The sequence below is a fragment of the Epithele typhae genome (assembly GCF_022376455.1).
Source record: "Epithele typhae strain CBS 203.58 chromosome Unknown BXZ73scaffold_21, whole genome shotgun sequence".
Taxonomy (NCBI): domain Eukaryota; kingdom Fungi; phylum Basidiomycota; class Agaricomycetes; order Polyporales; family Epitheliaceae; genus Epithele; species Epithele typhae.
Window position 1 is genome coordinate 351950 of NW_025954212.1, and position 14881 is coordinate 366830.

Here is a 14881-nt window from a genome sequence, read left to right on the forward strand (position 1 = left end):
TTTTTGCCTCCGCGATGCTGCTTTTCCCGGCCGGCGTGGTGTCCGGGGTCCTGGGGTCATGACATCCCAAATACGTCTGCGAAAATTCGGCAATATCTTGGGCTGCAACCGCCAAGGTCTGGGGTCATTTCCGAGTATCGGGACGCGGCTCGTACATCTTCGCGAATTTAGTCTCTGATTTTCGAGGTGATCAGTGCGGCCAGCAGAACGGCAAGTCCCATCCCTCCTCCTCAACTTCACCCCAGTCCCCGCACGCCCCCGCTCCAGCGCCTTGAACATGGAACCGATCTTGGACGGAGTCATGCACGCCGCGACGGCGACGAAGTCCGCAGAAGCCCTCCGCGCCCTCGCCAACAGATACAGCCAAGACATCCCTCCTCGCCCCTCGCCTCTGCGGCACCGAGCGCAAGGCGGCAAGGACGTCATATTGGTGACGGGCACCACGGGCAACTTTGGCTGCGACCTCCTCGAGGCCCTGCTCACCGACGACGGCGTCGAGCTCGTCTACGCCCTCAACCGCGGCGGCTCGAACGCGCTCGAGCGCCAGAAGGCGGCCTTCCACTCTCGCGAGCTGGATGCGGACCTCCTGGAATCGCCCAAGTTCCGCATGGTCGAAGGCGACATCTCGCGTCCCGACTTCGGCCTCCAGCCTGAGCTTCTCGATGAGGTGGGTGGTCGCGCGGCTATGTGTCTGGCGTGAGCTAATTCGAGGTGCGGCGTTCGGGAGTAGATTCGAAATTCGGTGACCGTATTGGTCCACAACGGTCAGCCGCCTTGTGGCCGAGTTGTGGATACATCACTGATTTGCGGTCTCCAGCGTGGCAGGTGAACTTTAACCTGCCCATTGCATCCTTCGATCTCTTCCTGCGTTCGCTCCGCTACCTCGCGGACTTCGCGCTGAGCTCCCCGTACATCGAGCTCCCCAAGATCCAGTATGTTAGCTCCATCACCGTTTTTCAAAGTGAGTGTCATCTCGTTATCCGCTCGTCCTTCTAGCTCACATCAGATGGCAGGCTGTGACGTCCCCGTGCCTGTTGAAGAGGAGCCCGTCGGAGCGGGATCGGCGCTGGGGTCTGGATACGGCGAGTCCAAATGGGTCGGGGAGCAGATGCTCCTGAACCTCCGGGAGCGCACCGGGCTTCCCGTGCAGCTCGTGCGCCTCGCGCAGATCTGCGGCGACCGCAACGGGTACTGGAACGCGGCAGAATGGTTCCCCGCGATGGTCAAATCCGCGTTCCTCACCCGCTGCCTCCCCGACATCGACGGGGTGAGTGCGCGCCGCGTTCCTCCCTCCCCCTGTCTATTCCGGGCGTTGACGGAACGTTCGTGGCAGGACGCCGCGTTCGTGCCGAACTACGCGGCGGCGCGCGCGCTGGTGGAGATGCGCTCGTCGCCCGAGGCGGTGCTCCATCTGACGCACCCGCGCTCCGTCCGCCTGCGCACGCTGCTGTCGAGCACCGCGGACGAGCTCGGGATCCCGCTGGTCTCGTGGGACCGGTACTTGCAGGTGCTCGCGCGGTGCGTGAAGGACGTCGGGTCCGGTGAGCCGAGCTGTGGTTCTCCTTTGAAAATTCGGTCTCACGTCGCCCCGTTTCTGGCAGAGAGCACGAAGGAGGAGTACGTCGAGGCCGTGCGCCGGAACCCGTCCCTCATCCTCCTCGGCTTCTTCTGCACCCGCAAGTTCGAGCAGGGGAACGAGATGACGCACTTCGTCGCTCTGTCGACGGAGAAGGCGCAGGCGGCGTCGCCGACGCTGCAGCACCTCCCGGAGCTCGGAGACGACGTCGCGCTGAGCTGGCTGTCCGCGTGGCGGGCGGCGGGCTTCTTGGATGCGGAGGGGCAGTTTTGATGTCGTGTGTGGGAATGTGGCTTGCCAATGTGCAGAGCCGGTGACTGTCGCAGAGCGCGGTGTAGACACGAGTAGGCATTTCCAAACAAGATAACCATCACGGATGAGTACATTACATCTATAAACAAATAATAAAGGTATACAAGCGAAGCTCGAAAACAACGGCATTCGGCCCATGCGCACTTCTTAGCACTACGATCCGGCTACTCCTTCTGGCGTCCGTAGTGCATAGCGTCACCGGATCCGGCGTCTCTAGCTGCGCCCATGGACACGAGCTCGACCGCGGGCTTAGGGCGGCCGTCGTACGCGTTCTCGACGACGTCGATGTCGATGTGAACGCCGGACTCGACACCGCCCCGGGCGCGGCTCGCGTTCTGGAACGTGTTGCGGGAGAAGACGGTCGGGCCAGCAGCCCCGGACGTGTAGGACCCGGAGCTGAGGGATTTGGAAATGGCGCCGCGGATGAAGGCGCGGTTGTTGAGGCTGACGATGAGCGTGTTGGAGTAGAGCTTGGGGAGGACGAGGGCACTGAGCGCCCGTGTGTCCGAGAAGCCCGAGCGGGGTGGGGTCAGCCGAGCGGGCATCGCGGATAGACGAAAATGCGTACGGGCACTCGAACAGGAGGTCCTTCTGGAAGTAGGATGAATGCATGTTAGGTACATGGCTATAAGACGCGGTCGCAGAGGAACTTACGGTGTCGAGCAAGAAGATAACACAGTACAGGAACGCGACGGTCGCTGTTGATTGCACGGGGGGTTAGACGGGTCGGGACGGCGCAGAGATGAACTCACCGGTCAGTGCTCCTGTCTCTACCACTAAAGTGACCAGCTTGTTAACGACGGCGTCTGTCTGTCTCATTCCGCTTCTGGCTTGCAAAAGCTTGGACGGCGAGTTAGTCGAAGGTATGCAAGGCAGAGAGGAGACTCACGTAGTAAGTCATTAGAGCGGCGATGAGGACGTCGACCACCGTGGCAACGACCAGTCCTGCCTATACGCCCACACGTTTCACTCACAAGTCTCTGTGCATGTATAAGTGAATTCCACTCACTGCAACGATCGGTCGGTTGACACTTGCCTCCACGGCGTTGGCATCAATGATCTTCAGCTGCAACGGGACTAATTGCAGCGATTTCTATGTAGAACAGCGAGCTCACGCACCGTGATTCCTCCCGCTATGCCCAGAACCGTTTGCGAGAACGACAACTGTGGAGGCTGAAGTTCAACCCACGGACCAGTGAGGCAGTGGTCGAAACACGTACGAAGAGGATCACGCCCACGGCAATCTTGGACTTGCCCAACACCCACACCCGCCACGCGAAGTAACATTGCACGACAAAGGAGACGACGGCGGACATGACCGGGACACTGAACCAGGTGTTGCCGTACGCGGTGAGCACGGAGATGTCGCCGAAGTGGGTGACGTCGATGTCGAAGGCGGTTTGCGTCACGAGACCCGTTTGAATCCATTCCCAGATGACCACGCCGGCGACCAAGCACTTGGTCCATCTGTGGTCATCGGGAAAGTAGAGGCAGTATATATCTAGGCGAGGATGTGAAATGTCAGCCGGATGGAACTCGCGGCCGTGAACGCGAGACGGTACTTGCACGCCTGAGTGGTGAGGATCCCTTGCAGTGCCCAGGAGAAGAAGAAGCCAAGAAGCTGTTCAGTATAGAATCAGAGATCTGGAATGCAAGAGGAAGATGCGGATATACTTGGGGACCGGCTCTGCGCGGATCCGTAAGTGAGGCCCATTGGACGGATCTGGACAGTCGATACTCACAGCAGACCGATGCTAGGTGGAAGTGCCGGAGGGGAAGACATTATACAGGCAATGAAAAACGAGTTGAGGGGGCCGAGGGATGAGTGGGTGGTCGACCGCGGTGGCCAGCGACGGGGTGACTAACACCGTCGAATGTGCAACGCATCCTATGTACGCGCTACGATCATTCGCCTGAGCGCCATGTTGCTGGGATTGGATACTGGATAAGCCTCGGCCAGTATCAGAATCAGCCTCGGCTCGCTTCGTGTCCTCCTCGTGAGTGGGCGCGTAGTACTGAGCTCGCCCCGCACCCTGAGCTCCACCAGCGCGCCTATTGCATGATTGCGATCCTCGGGACGCAACGCTCGCGCGACGTCTTCCACTAGTGCTGTGTCGTGTGCCTCGTTCCCTCGGTCCCACGCGGACCACAATCTGCGTCGTGAGCATCATCAAGCCTGCGGCCTGAACACCACTGGAACGCCTGCGGCGTGCACTTACGCTCCAGCACGTCCCGATCGAAGGCTCTTCTACGCGACGCACTGGGTTGTCGTCCCCTCGTAGTAAAGTCGACTGTCTTGGCATGACGCATATCCCTCGCCGGAAGGTATGCGTGAAGCAGTGCGATGGAAGAAGCGCCGTTCGCGCCGGGAGTCGTCGCTTGACGGATCAACGTTCAAACGTGCAACGCTGATCCTCACACAAATCAGTGATGGCTCAGGTGTCCACTTGTCCGCCTCCTCCAAGTGCCTCCAGCTGGTGAGCACTGCGGACCTGAGGTTTATCTAACCACCGGCCAGCTGCTTCAACCTCTGCCGGGCCCCGGCGACTAGTGCTCGCAAGCCGCAGGTCAATCAGACTTCAGTGACACGGTACACAGAGCATAGATCCCGAGGCCAGACCTGATTAGATGGGCACGTATGCTTTGTAGCCGACCGATGCACCATGCGTTATGATGCGACTCGGGGAGGGCCTCGAGCTATGCCTTATGCGTTATGGGGGTGGGCGTTACGAGAGAGTCGACTGCAGTTTCGCCGACTACCATGGCGACATACTTACATCCTCCGGTTGTCCAAGGTGTAGTTCGCCTGGGAAATGCACATCTGCTATCGGCGGGTGTGCATCAGCTACTGACTTATGGAAATATCTGAGTACGTGATTCGCGGTGGAGCAGACGAGCGCAAGGTGATCCCGGTCGAGTGAGGATCAGTTGACACCCTGACACTGCTGAATTTTTATCTCCACCTTGTCCGATCGGGAGTCTCTTTCATTAGCACGGAGGTGGCCAGACGCACGTTTCCAACTCCAAACGCGCACCATAAATACGCGGTCGTCTGTCGTATCAGTGCCTACAACGAATCAGTGCACAAAGTTCGTGATCGGAAGCTTTCGGGCAAGGAGAGAACCGACGCACAACGGCGCGCTCGATAGGGGTAAGAATAGGAGTATACGGGATGACGGAACGGTAGAACAGCTACACGGGTGGCATACATCGAGTGCAGACGGCCACTCTAGCTGAAGTCGGCGATTGTCATCAGTCCCATGCCCAAGAGTCCTGCGCAACAACACGCCAGCCAAAACGCCCACCTGTGCTGGCCACCCTTCGGCCGTGGCGGCAACGCGGGATACATGAGACTGATGCCCCGTTTGAAGTTCATCGCGTACGGAGGGAAGCGGAAGCCGGTGACGAACGTGTCCGACCACCACGGGTTGTCGAAGGACACACGCTGGTGCGTGAAGGAGTCGAACCCTCCCTTGCTGCCGTAGTAGCCGTCTGTGAAGAACGCGAAGGGCTTCAGCGCGCATCCAAGAACGGCCCCCGGTCAAACTCACGCCCGCTCGCACCCACACCGCCCACCGGGAGGTGGGGGATGGCGGGGCTGATGACGACCTCGTTTGCGACCGCCGCGCCGCTCTTCGTGTTCGAGAACACGCGCTCCTGGAACTTTTTGTCCGAGGAGAACACGTACACACAGAGCGGATGCTCGCGTGCGCGGATGAACTCGATGGCTGCGTCGACGTCCTTCACGGGGACGACGGAGAGGACTGGGCCGAAGATCTCTCTGAAATGGCGTCAGCGTTTGGCCATGAGAAGAATTTGGACACGCACTCGCTCATCAGGGTGTCATCTGCCGAGACGTTGTCGACGATCGTCGGAGCGATGAAGCGCTCTTCGACGTTGCTCGTCCCACCACATATCACGGACCCTTTGGTCCCGTCCAGCAGACGCTTGATGCGCTCTGCGTGCGACTTCGCCACGATCTTTGCAATGGACTCCGATTTGTCTGCGCCGTCGGGGTAGAAAGACGCGTAGCTGCGGATCGGCGACCTCGGTAAGTCGGAAGATGACACGTGAAACAAACTGAAAAGAGACGCACGTCTCTTTCAGAGCCTCGACGAGCTGTGCATGGACGTCTTCGGTCGCGAGAATGTACTCCGGAGCGGTGCACACTTGACCCGCATTCCCGAAGCGACCCCAGAGAACGCGCTTTGCCATGAGTTTCAGGTCGGCCTTGGAGTCTACTACGACCGGATTCTTGCCTGTGACGGCGGGCGTTAGATGACATAATAGAATTTAATATTCGCTCTGACCTCCAAGCTGCAAACAGTACAATTAGTACTGCTAAATGTGATAGTGAAGGAAACAAATTACCTCGAGAGTTGTAGGGGTAAGATGTTTGGCTGCTGCCTCCGCGATGATGCGTCCAACACGCTCACCCCCTGGCGCATAGTTAGCACCTCAGGCTACGAGCGTAGCTATGAATGCGCCTACCGATGTACAGAACTGTCGCACGCGTGTTAGAGATTGGATCATTGACTGAGGAGAGAAAACTCACTGTGGTCCCATCGGAGCTCGAGGACCTAAGATAGAACTTGCGCATGAGCGACCCCGACCAAGACGATTCAGAACACAGCGCGAACCTTCTTCATCTGCTCTGGGCCTCCAAGGATAATCTTGTACAAATTGGGATCGAGGTACTTGGGCAAGAGCTCTGCCCACAGCTTGTTCATGTTTGGAGTTGCCTCAGACGGCTTCAAGACGAACGTACACCCCGCTGCGATGGCGCTGGCCTGATGTCGCGTCAGTTTCTGCCGGGGAAGGACGTGAGAAGGCGACTCACCATGGGGCTGATGGTAAGAAAGACAGGCAGGTTGAACGCCGAGACGATGAGCACGGTGCCTTTCGGCTCCGCCTTCGTCTTCGGGCCCATGGAGAAGTAGCTCATGTTGAACTCGGCGCTCTGGGGCGCGGTCCATCGCTCGACGTTGTCGTACGCGATGCGAATGTCCTTGAAGGACGGCCCGAAGTCGTACCTGACGGGCGTGCTCAGCGACCAGCCGAATGCGCAGTCCCGGAGGCGAAGACTCACAGTTCGGACTCGAGGGGATGGCGGCCAAGGTCGAGCTTGAGCGCCTCGTGGATGCGGTCTTCATTATCCTTGATGAGGTATCCGAGCTGCGCAATCTGTTCCTTCCGATATGGGATGGACTTGGTTTTTCCATCGAAGAAGGCGCTTCGGGCCGCCGCGTGAATCTGGAACGACAACTGGTGAGGCGTAGGAGTGGGGCGAAGCAGCGACCTCTGCTTGCCTGGGGGATATTTTCCAAAGGAGTGAAGTGGTCGGTCATTGTGGAAAGGATGGTGGGCGTGTGGATGAGAGGATGAGCGGAGGGATGAAGGCGTTGGGCGGGGGACGGGGGTGCGCTACATCATACTTATTTGCAACCGCTGAGCTTCTCGCTTCCTCCGGGTCGGACGCGCACGGTGTGGCAGGAAGCGGGCGGAGGCAAGCCGTGTCCGGGGTCCGCTGATGGCACGGCGACGGGCGCTCGCGTGGCGGGCGCTCGCGGATTCGCAATGGCTGCCATCCCGCTCCTACGCGAACTTGCCCACCCTGGTCTCCCTTCCGCCTTGCAGCTGCCGAGTGAGCAACGAGATCCACACCGCGTCGTTCCTGTGCGCTGATAGGAGTCTGTGAGAAGCTGATAGACTCATGCCTCGGGTCCCATCTTCCGAGCACTCGCGATGGAACCCTGTCCTTATTCCACCGCTTTCCGATGTGTGCGTCGCACTCAGGGTCCATTCTCTGATGCGTTTGACATATCGTGCAGTTTCCGGGGTCTCCTCGGACATGACACAATGCCCTCATAAACACGACTACGATTGCAAACAGCCCAGAAACAGCGTCGCGTCGGCGTAGACACCCATGCCCGTCCCCTCAACTCCTGTTGCCATTGTAAGCTGTCCTACCGTCACCACTCCCGGGCGCCGCTGACAGTCGTCCACAGGTGGGCATCGCCGCTCAATTGCCGAGCGGCCGCTGGGCAGACACAAACCTCGATTATGACGCGTTCTTCGACTTCCTTCTCGACAAGGGAGAGGCCTACGAGCCCATCCCCTCAAGTCGATTCAACATTCAGAGGTGGGCATCGCTCCTAAAATGATTCTCCCACCCCATCTGACACTGATGGTCGCGTCAGCATTCAAGGACGCGCCGTCGGGCAGGTGCTCGCTAACGCTGGCGCCTTTCTCAAAGATGTCGACCTCTTCGACCACATGGAGTTCGGCATCACCGCCAAAGACGCTCGACTCATGCCCCTCAGCCTCCGCAAACTCATCGAGACCACCTTCTTGTCGCTCTGCGACTCTGGCATCGACTACCGGGGGAAGAACGTCGGCTGTTACATGTCCGGAGTGGCGTATGACACCTTCAGCGTCTCAGGACACGTACGGCCTTCCTGTCCTTCGTCACAACAAACTTCTAACGGGCTCTTTGCGAACAGGACGACACCGAGGCCTCGGGCTCCTTCGCCTATGTCCCGTCGATGATCGCCAACCGCGTTTCATACCATCTCGATCTTCGAGGGCCCACCGTGCCCGTCGATACTGCTTGCAGCTCGAGTCTGTACGCCACGCATATGGCGGTGCAAGCCCTTCGTCATGGAGAGTGCGATGTGGCCGTAGTCGGTGGCTGCCAACTGAATCAAAGGTGTGTCCTTAAGGGGACTGCTATCGTGGTGAAAAGGACTAAATTTGGTGTACAGATTTGCCGAATGGCTTTCCTATACCCAGGGCGGTATTCTTTCTCCGGATGGCAAGTGCAAACCGTTTGATATTTCAGCAAATGGGTACGGTGTCCTTAGTTTCCGTGGGACGTTACACTCAGATATCTTTCTAGTTTCGGACGTGGAGAGGGCGTGGTCGTCATCACACTGAAGCCGCTGGATGCCGCACTCCGAGATCGCGATCACATCTATGCTACGGTACGTTTACCATCTCATTCTTGTTTGGTCGTCACGCTCAAACGCAGACAGATCCTCGGGACTGGCGTGAACTCGTCTGGAGCTCTCGTGCCTGCGAATGCCCCATCTTCGGTGGCGCAGCGAGACGCGATGCAGCGTGCGTTCAGTATGGCTGGCCGGCTGCCGCGGGAAGTCGACTTCTTGGAGCTGCACGCCACTGGTATGCATGCATCGGATGTATTGTGCGCAGCGCACTGACAATAGATGACGACTTGCTTTTGCAGGCACTGCACAAGGCGATCCTACAGAAGCCAACTGGGTTGGGGCTGAGTTCAAACGCGATGACGAGTTGGTCATCGGGAGCGTCAAAGGCAATATCGGGTCCGTGTCTATCGTTATTATTCAGGATATCATGAGCTCAGTCATTTGGTTCACAGTCACCTAGAGATCACCGCCTTTCTCGCGTCGCTCCTCAAGGTCTGCGGTACACTGGAACGCAAGATGATACCACCGAACGTCAACTACAAGACTTCCAATCCCGCCATCCGCTGGAAGCAGTACCAGCTTCGTGTCCCGATGTCACCCGAACCTCTGAAGAGCAGGTCTTCTTCTGGACGCCCACTGGTCGCGATGACGAGCTCCGGCATCGGGGGTGCAAACGGACACGCAGTTGTAGAAGGTCCTCCCACTCCCTCCTCTCCCGCTCCTTACTGGTCCGAAGATGCGATACCGGAAGTGCCTGTGCTCCTCGTCGCGGGAGGTCTTTCTCCACGGTCGGCAGCCGCCGTGGTGGAGAGCATTGCTAGCGCAGCCGAGTCGACCTCCTTCGACGCGACCGCTCTCGCTCGCGCATACGGTCGCCGCGCGCGCTCCATGACGTGGCGCGCGTGTGCCCTCGCAGGCGGAGTCGGCGCGAAACAGGTGTCGGCAGCCAACTTCACGAAGCCCGCGCTGGTACCGAAGACGCGTCCCCCGATTGTCTTCGTCTTTTCTGGCCAGGGGACGCAGCATTTCCAAAGTACGCTTGTTTTCTCACGTCCAATCAGGATTCTTTCTCACTGTACGCTGGATTTTAGTGGGCCGCCAGCTGTTCGCAGCATGCCTCCCCTTCAGACAGAGCATCCTAGCGCTCGATCATCACTACGAAGCCGTCGTTGGAACCTCGCTCATTGCATCCACGGGCCTGTTCACAACCGGTGATGCCGATGCCAAGGACACGCTGGGCGACCCCTGGCCCATCGCGATCACACTTCCGGCCTTGACGATGCTCCAGCTCGCGCTCGTAGACGCACTCGAAGCAGTCGGTGTGACCCCCGATGTCGTGGTCGGTCACTCTGCGGGAGAGACGGCCGTGCTCTCTGCCTCGGGCGCGGGATCCAAGGAACTCGCTCTTGAGCTCGCGATCGCTCGCGGTCGCGCCCTCTCCCTCCTGGAGGCCTCAAAGGGGACCATGGCGGCCGTCTCATGTTCTCCGAAGGACGCGAAGGCGATCATCGAAGAGGTCTGCGCTGAGCTTGGCGACGGCGTCCTCACTATCGGCTGCTTCAACACCCCTTCTGCCGTCACTCTCTCGGGAAGCGAGACGCACATCGACGCTGCCGTGGCGAAGGCGACCGCCCGTGGCGTTTTCGCGCGCAAGCTACGCACGCGCGTCCCCGTACACTCCGCGATGATGGAGCTCTGCCGCACCGAATTCGACAGCCTCGTCAGCGCCGCCTTTGCGCGCCACGCCGACTCCCTCCGATCCCCGACAGTCGAGACGTATTCCGCGACCACTGGCGCGGCTTTCTCGCGCGCTTTCGACCCCGCGTACTACTGGGACGGCACGATCGGACCCGTGCGCTTCGACGAGGCCCTCTCTGCGCTCGTCGCCAAGCACCGCACCGCGACGTTCGTCGAGATCGGCCCCCACCCGGTGCTCTCCTCCTACCTCCTCGACCGCGGCACCTCCCCCACCGCCACGTGTCCGCTGCGCCGTCCGCGCGCGCCCGAGCCCGGCGTCGAGGTGCGCGAGTTCGTCGGCGCGCTCGGCAAGATCGTCGGCGCGGGCCACAACTGCGTCGACTTCGACGTGCTCTACGCCCACCTCGCGCCGCGCCGCGCCAAGGGGCCCGCGTACCCCTTCGCTCCCAAGCGCCTCCCGTGGTTCGTGCAGAGCCCCGAGATCGCGCGGCAGCGGCAGCACCGGGACGGGCCGATGAACTTTCCCCAGCTCGCGATCAACGTGCGGACGCACCCGGGGCTCGCGGACCATATCATCAAGGGCGAGCCGATCATGCCTGCTGCCGGGTTCATCGAGCAGGTCCGTCGCTCATCATATACTTGATCTTGGGTTGTTCTCACTTCCACCCAGGCGTTGGAGTTTGGCGCTAGCGCGGTGTATGACGTGACCTTCCACGGGCTGCTCGCGTTGTCTGCAGATCGGCCGACGCCGGTCCAGGTCAAGCTGGAGGGTACGAAGTGGAGCGTGAGCAGCGCCTCTTCGACCGACTATACGACTACATGGCCGATTCAGGTGAATATCGACGTCTCTCTCCGTGCCGTGTGATGTTGCTGATCTTCGCGATGGTGCAGTACAACCGCCTGCACGCCACTGGGTTCCTTTCTCTGGACCCCATTCCAGACACTCCCTATGCTCATTTGGACCTCAACGCCATCCGAGGGGGTATGAAACCGATGGACATGAAGAGTGAGTGTTTACCAAACAAGCTTTCATGTCCCCTTTCTGAGAATATTGTCCAGAGTTCTACTCGGACATCACTTCGTTTGCCAATTACGGACCCATGTATCGTCGCATCAAGAAGTGCTACCTTGCAGTCCGGCCTGGTGGCGCCGTGGATGCTCTCGCTGAGCTGAAAGGAAACGCTCCCGACATCCCCAAGTATGTCTCGGCGGCACGTCTTAGGCATTATATTCCATACTGACACGCTTCCATAGCTGTGCCGACTACCGCCTCCATCCTGCAATCTTAGATGCCGCCATCCACACGCCAATTCATCCCGCGTTCACAGGAAACTACGATCCGAACCTTTACCATTTGCCCTCCAGGGTTCGCGCGTTCCGTCTGTGCCCCGGCTATTTCGATCGACCTTTCCCGGACACGATATTCTCGCATGCTAGATTCGAGAGCTGGACACCAGGTAGGCGTCTCATGTCAGTGCTGGTGAAGAAGCTCTCACCAATCACCCTTCAGAGTCGCTGGTATACAACTTTACCATCACAGACCCTCAAGGGGTTCCTCTGTGCGTCGTCGAAGGCCTCGAGATCGCTCTTCACGGCTTCCGCATGAAACCGCTCCAGCAGCGCTGCGATGTTGTCTATCGCCCCATCGACGTCTCGCTCGAGTCTATCGTCCGTTCTTCCAACGGCGACATCAGCGGTCACCCGAATGGATATGCCAACGGCCACACCAACGGATACGCCAACGGCGACGCGGACAAGGAAGTCAAGACAGGAAACCTAGTACTCCCTTACGTCAGAGGCGCAGAGGTGCAAATGTTCCGTGAGCACCTGGCCCACCACGACCCTCTGCAGCCGCTCTCTGTCTTCTTCGTCGCCGAGACCGGCATCGACGGCGATGCTGCACAGGGCTTCACTCGCTCGCTGCGCAAGGAGTTCCCGGCTTGGACTGTCCGTGTCGCGGCGTTCCCTCCCTCATGGACGCCGGGCCAACGCATGAAGGGGGTATCGCATCTGCAGTCCGTAACAAGCGAAGTGGAGATGCGCGTCGACGAAGAGGGGAAAGTCCTGGTTCCTCGCATCGACATCACAGATGGCCCCAGCGACGTCACTTCCCTCGACACCAAGAAGCCATGGAAGGTCGAGAACGGCCGAGTGGCTCAGCTCCCCCTCCTTCACACACCTTCCTCCGATCATACTATCGTGCGCGTTAGTCAAGTGGGCCCTCGGTGCGGAGAATGTTACGCCTTCATGGGGGTCGCCGATCACACCTCTAACGTCGTCGTCGGCCTCGCGTCTGGGCCATTCGCGAGCCATCTCGTCGTTCACAAGGGCGTTCTTGCAGAGGTCTCACCGGATTTCCCCATCCTCGAGCGAACACCCCCCATATTCGCGCTCGCTCTGGTCGCGCTGACAGTCGGTTCAAATGCTTTCTCCCAGCCGCGCCGTCTCGCCGGCTCTCGCATCGTCGTGGTCGAGCAAGATCAACAGCTCCGTGCACAGATCGCTGAGATCTGCTCCTCTCTCGGACTCGACGTTCTGGCAGCCACCGCGCTTTCTCGGGAGGACCTAGAGTCATGCTATGACAAGAAGGCGCGCTACGTCATCTCCGGAACAAGCGACGCGACGACCGCAGCCACCCTCCGCGGCATCCTCAGCCCTCGTGGTAGCCTTTGCTTGTGGAACAACCCCGACTCCGACAAGAACATCGCCTCAATCATCGCGAACGATCCCTGGACGCTAGGAGACGCGGTTCGCTCCTCGGTTGACCATGAGTGCAAAAGCTCTCAGCCATTCAGCCCGCCGGCCTCTCTGCTCGAAGGACTTCCAACCACTGCTGCCCGATCACCCGACCTCTTTGATCCTGAGAAAGCGTACATCCTAGTGGGCGGGATCGGAAGTCTGGGCTTCCACATGGCTCTGTGGATGTACGAGGTGCGTATAGACGCCATTGCTCCCATCCCAGAAGTTTCTAATGTGAGGTTTATAGCGAGGTGCTCGTCACCTAGTTCTCACGTCCAGGACGGGCGTCGAGAGTCTCGAGCGGCGTGGAGACTACATCGCTGAGCGCATCCTGGGATACCTCCGCGCCCGCGGCGACCTCACTCTCGAGACCGTACCGGTGGATGGGACGTCTAAGGATGGTATGCGGCACATCGTTCAAAGCATCTCTCGTCCGTTAGGCGGTTGTGTTCTGCTGGCCGCGCTCCTCGTTGACGGCATGCTCACCACGCACACCGAGGAGTCGTTCGAGCGCGTCTTCCCTCCCAAGATTGACGCTTTCAAAGCGATGGAGAACGCGGTGGACCTCAACACGCTCGACTTCGTCGTCACTTTCTCCTCCGTCTCCGGTATGTTCGGGAATCCGGGACAGACGAGCTATGCCGCGTGAGCCACACCGTCCGTGTCCGATCGTACCATTACTCAAATCTCCCTGCAGTGCGAACTCGGCACTCGCGGGGCTGACGCGCAAGTACACGAACGCCTTCTCCATCGTCGCGCCCATCATCCACGACAGCCGCGTGCTCACCCTGAGCGACGACTCGTACAACAAGAGCGTGCGCCACATGCTCAAGTGGGGCATGACCGCGCGAGGTACGCTTTCCACCCTCGCTTCGCCGCCACGATCGCTCACTCTCCCGGCCACAGACCTCTGCGACTGCATCGGGGACGGGATCCTCAAGCTCCGCGACGCGCCGGTGTGGCAGTACGTCCCCGGCTTCGACTGGCGCGCGGTGCGCGACGGCATGGGCCCCTCCCACCTCTACGACCACCTCGTCCCCGCCGACGCCCCGTCGGACTCGCAGGACGCGGGCGCGGGCGCGGACCGGGACCGGCCGACGGCGCTCGTGCAGACGGTGTGCCGGGTGCTGGACGTGAAGGAGGCGGAGGCGTCGGTGGACGTCCCGCTGACGACGTACGGGCTCGACTCGCTGTCCGCCGCGGCGCTGTCGTTCGCGCTCCGGCCGCTGGTGGCGGTGACGCAGGTGCAGCTGCTCGCGGACCTGACGATGAAGGACCTGTTGGCGAAGTTGGAGGCTGCCGAGGCGGCTTGAGCAGTGGGGGATGTTGGGCACGCGTTCGCGCAAGTCTAGATGGGCGGTCTCGGGAATGTAGAATGGTATTCGGGGAAGCGACTCTACGCGAGTACGGTCAGTATATGAGTCTCAGGTTGTAATATAAGTTATGGTGCACGTAGTGCGTATTATACAAGACCCTCATGGCTCATGGTTTCCAACGGAATAAATCCTCTGCTTGATCGAGAAGTCAGTGCGTAGTCTTCGACCGCGCTCTGCGCCCTTCGCCGCGCGTCGCCATTCATGATGAACATTGCGCAATGTGCGCTGTCATG

At 59.8% G+C, this 14881-nt stretch overlaps 4 protein-coding genes across 4 annotated transcripts; 2 read left to right on the plus strand and 2 right to left on the minus strand.

Moving 5' to 3' along the window:
* Positions 1-277: 277 nt before the first annotated feature.
* BXZ73DRAFT_101033 (male sterility protein-domain-containing protein) lies at positions 278-1849 on the plus strand (the record flags this gene model as incomplete). Its single annotated transcript, XM_048014766.1, has 6 exons — positions 278-667; positions 731-764; positions 818-961; positions 1014-1267; positions 1334-1541; positions 1602-1849. 6 exons carry the CDS (start codon positions 278-280, stop codon positions 1847-1849), a joined length of 1278 nt encoding a protein of 425 aa, XP_047878369.1.
* Positions 1850-2052: 203 nt separating this feature from the next.
* Positions 2053-3671, minus strand: BXZ73DRAFT_101034 (uncharacterized protein; the record flags this gene model as incomplete). Its single annotated transcript, XM_048014767.1, has 11 exons — positions 2053-2377; positions 2457-2479; positions 2543-2586; positions 2641-2728; positions 2778-2837; positions 2898-2954; positions 3008-3052; positions 3109-3389; positions 3446-3509; positions 3563-3575; positions 3631-3671. 11 exons carry the CDS (start codon positions 3669-3671, stop codon positions 2053-2055), a joined length of 1041 nt encoding a protein of 346 aa, XP_047878370.1.
* Positions 3672-5117: 1446 nt separating this feature from the next.
* Positions 5118-7741, minus strand: BXZ73DRAFT_101035 (aldehyde dehydrogenase; the record flags this gene model as incomplete). The annotated part of the gene is made up of 12 exons (XM_048014768.1): positions 5118-5380; positions 5440-5669; positions 5717-5920; positions 5985-6147; positions 6199-6205; positions 6260-6327; positions 6380-6391; positions 6444-6468; positions 6529-6678; positions 6729-6921; positions 6978-7197; positions 7681-7741. 12 exons carry the CDS (start codon positions 7739-7741, stop codon positions 5118-5120), a joined length of 1596 nt encoding a protein of 531 aa, XP_047878371.1.
* A 73-nt stretch (positions 7742-7814) lies between these two features.
* Positions 7815-14585, plus strand: BXZ73DRAFT_101036 (ketoacyl-synt-domain-containing protein; the record flags this gene model as incomplete). Its single annotated transcript, XM_048014769.1, has 18 exons — positions 7815-7844; positions 7897-8030; positions 8089-8335; positions 8392-8597; positions 8653-8736; positions 8787-8871; positions 8923-9070; positions 9135-9231; positions 9288-9868; positions 9927-11152; positions 11204-11365; positions 11425-11539; positions 11593-11731; positions 11788-11990; positions 12044-13464; positions 13520-13917; positions 13970-14124; positions 14179-14585. 18 exons carry the CDS (start codon positions 7815-7817, stop codon positions 14583-14585), a joined length of 5838 nt encoding a protein of 1945 aa, XP_047878372.1.
* Positions 14586-14881: the final 296 nt, after the last annotated feature.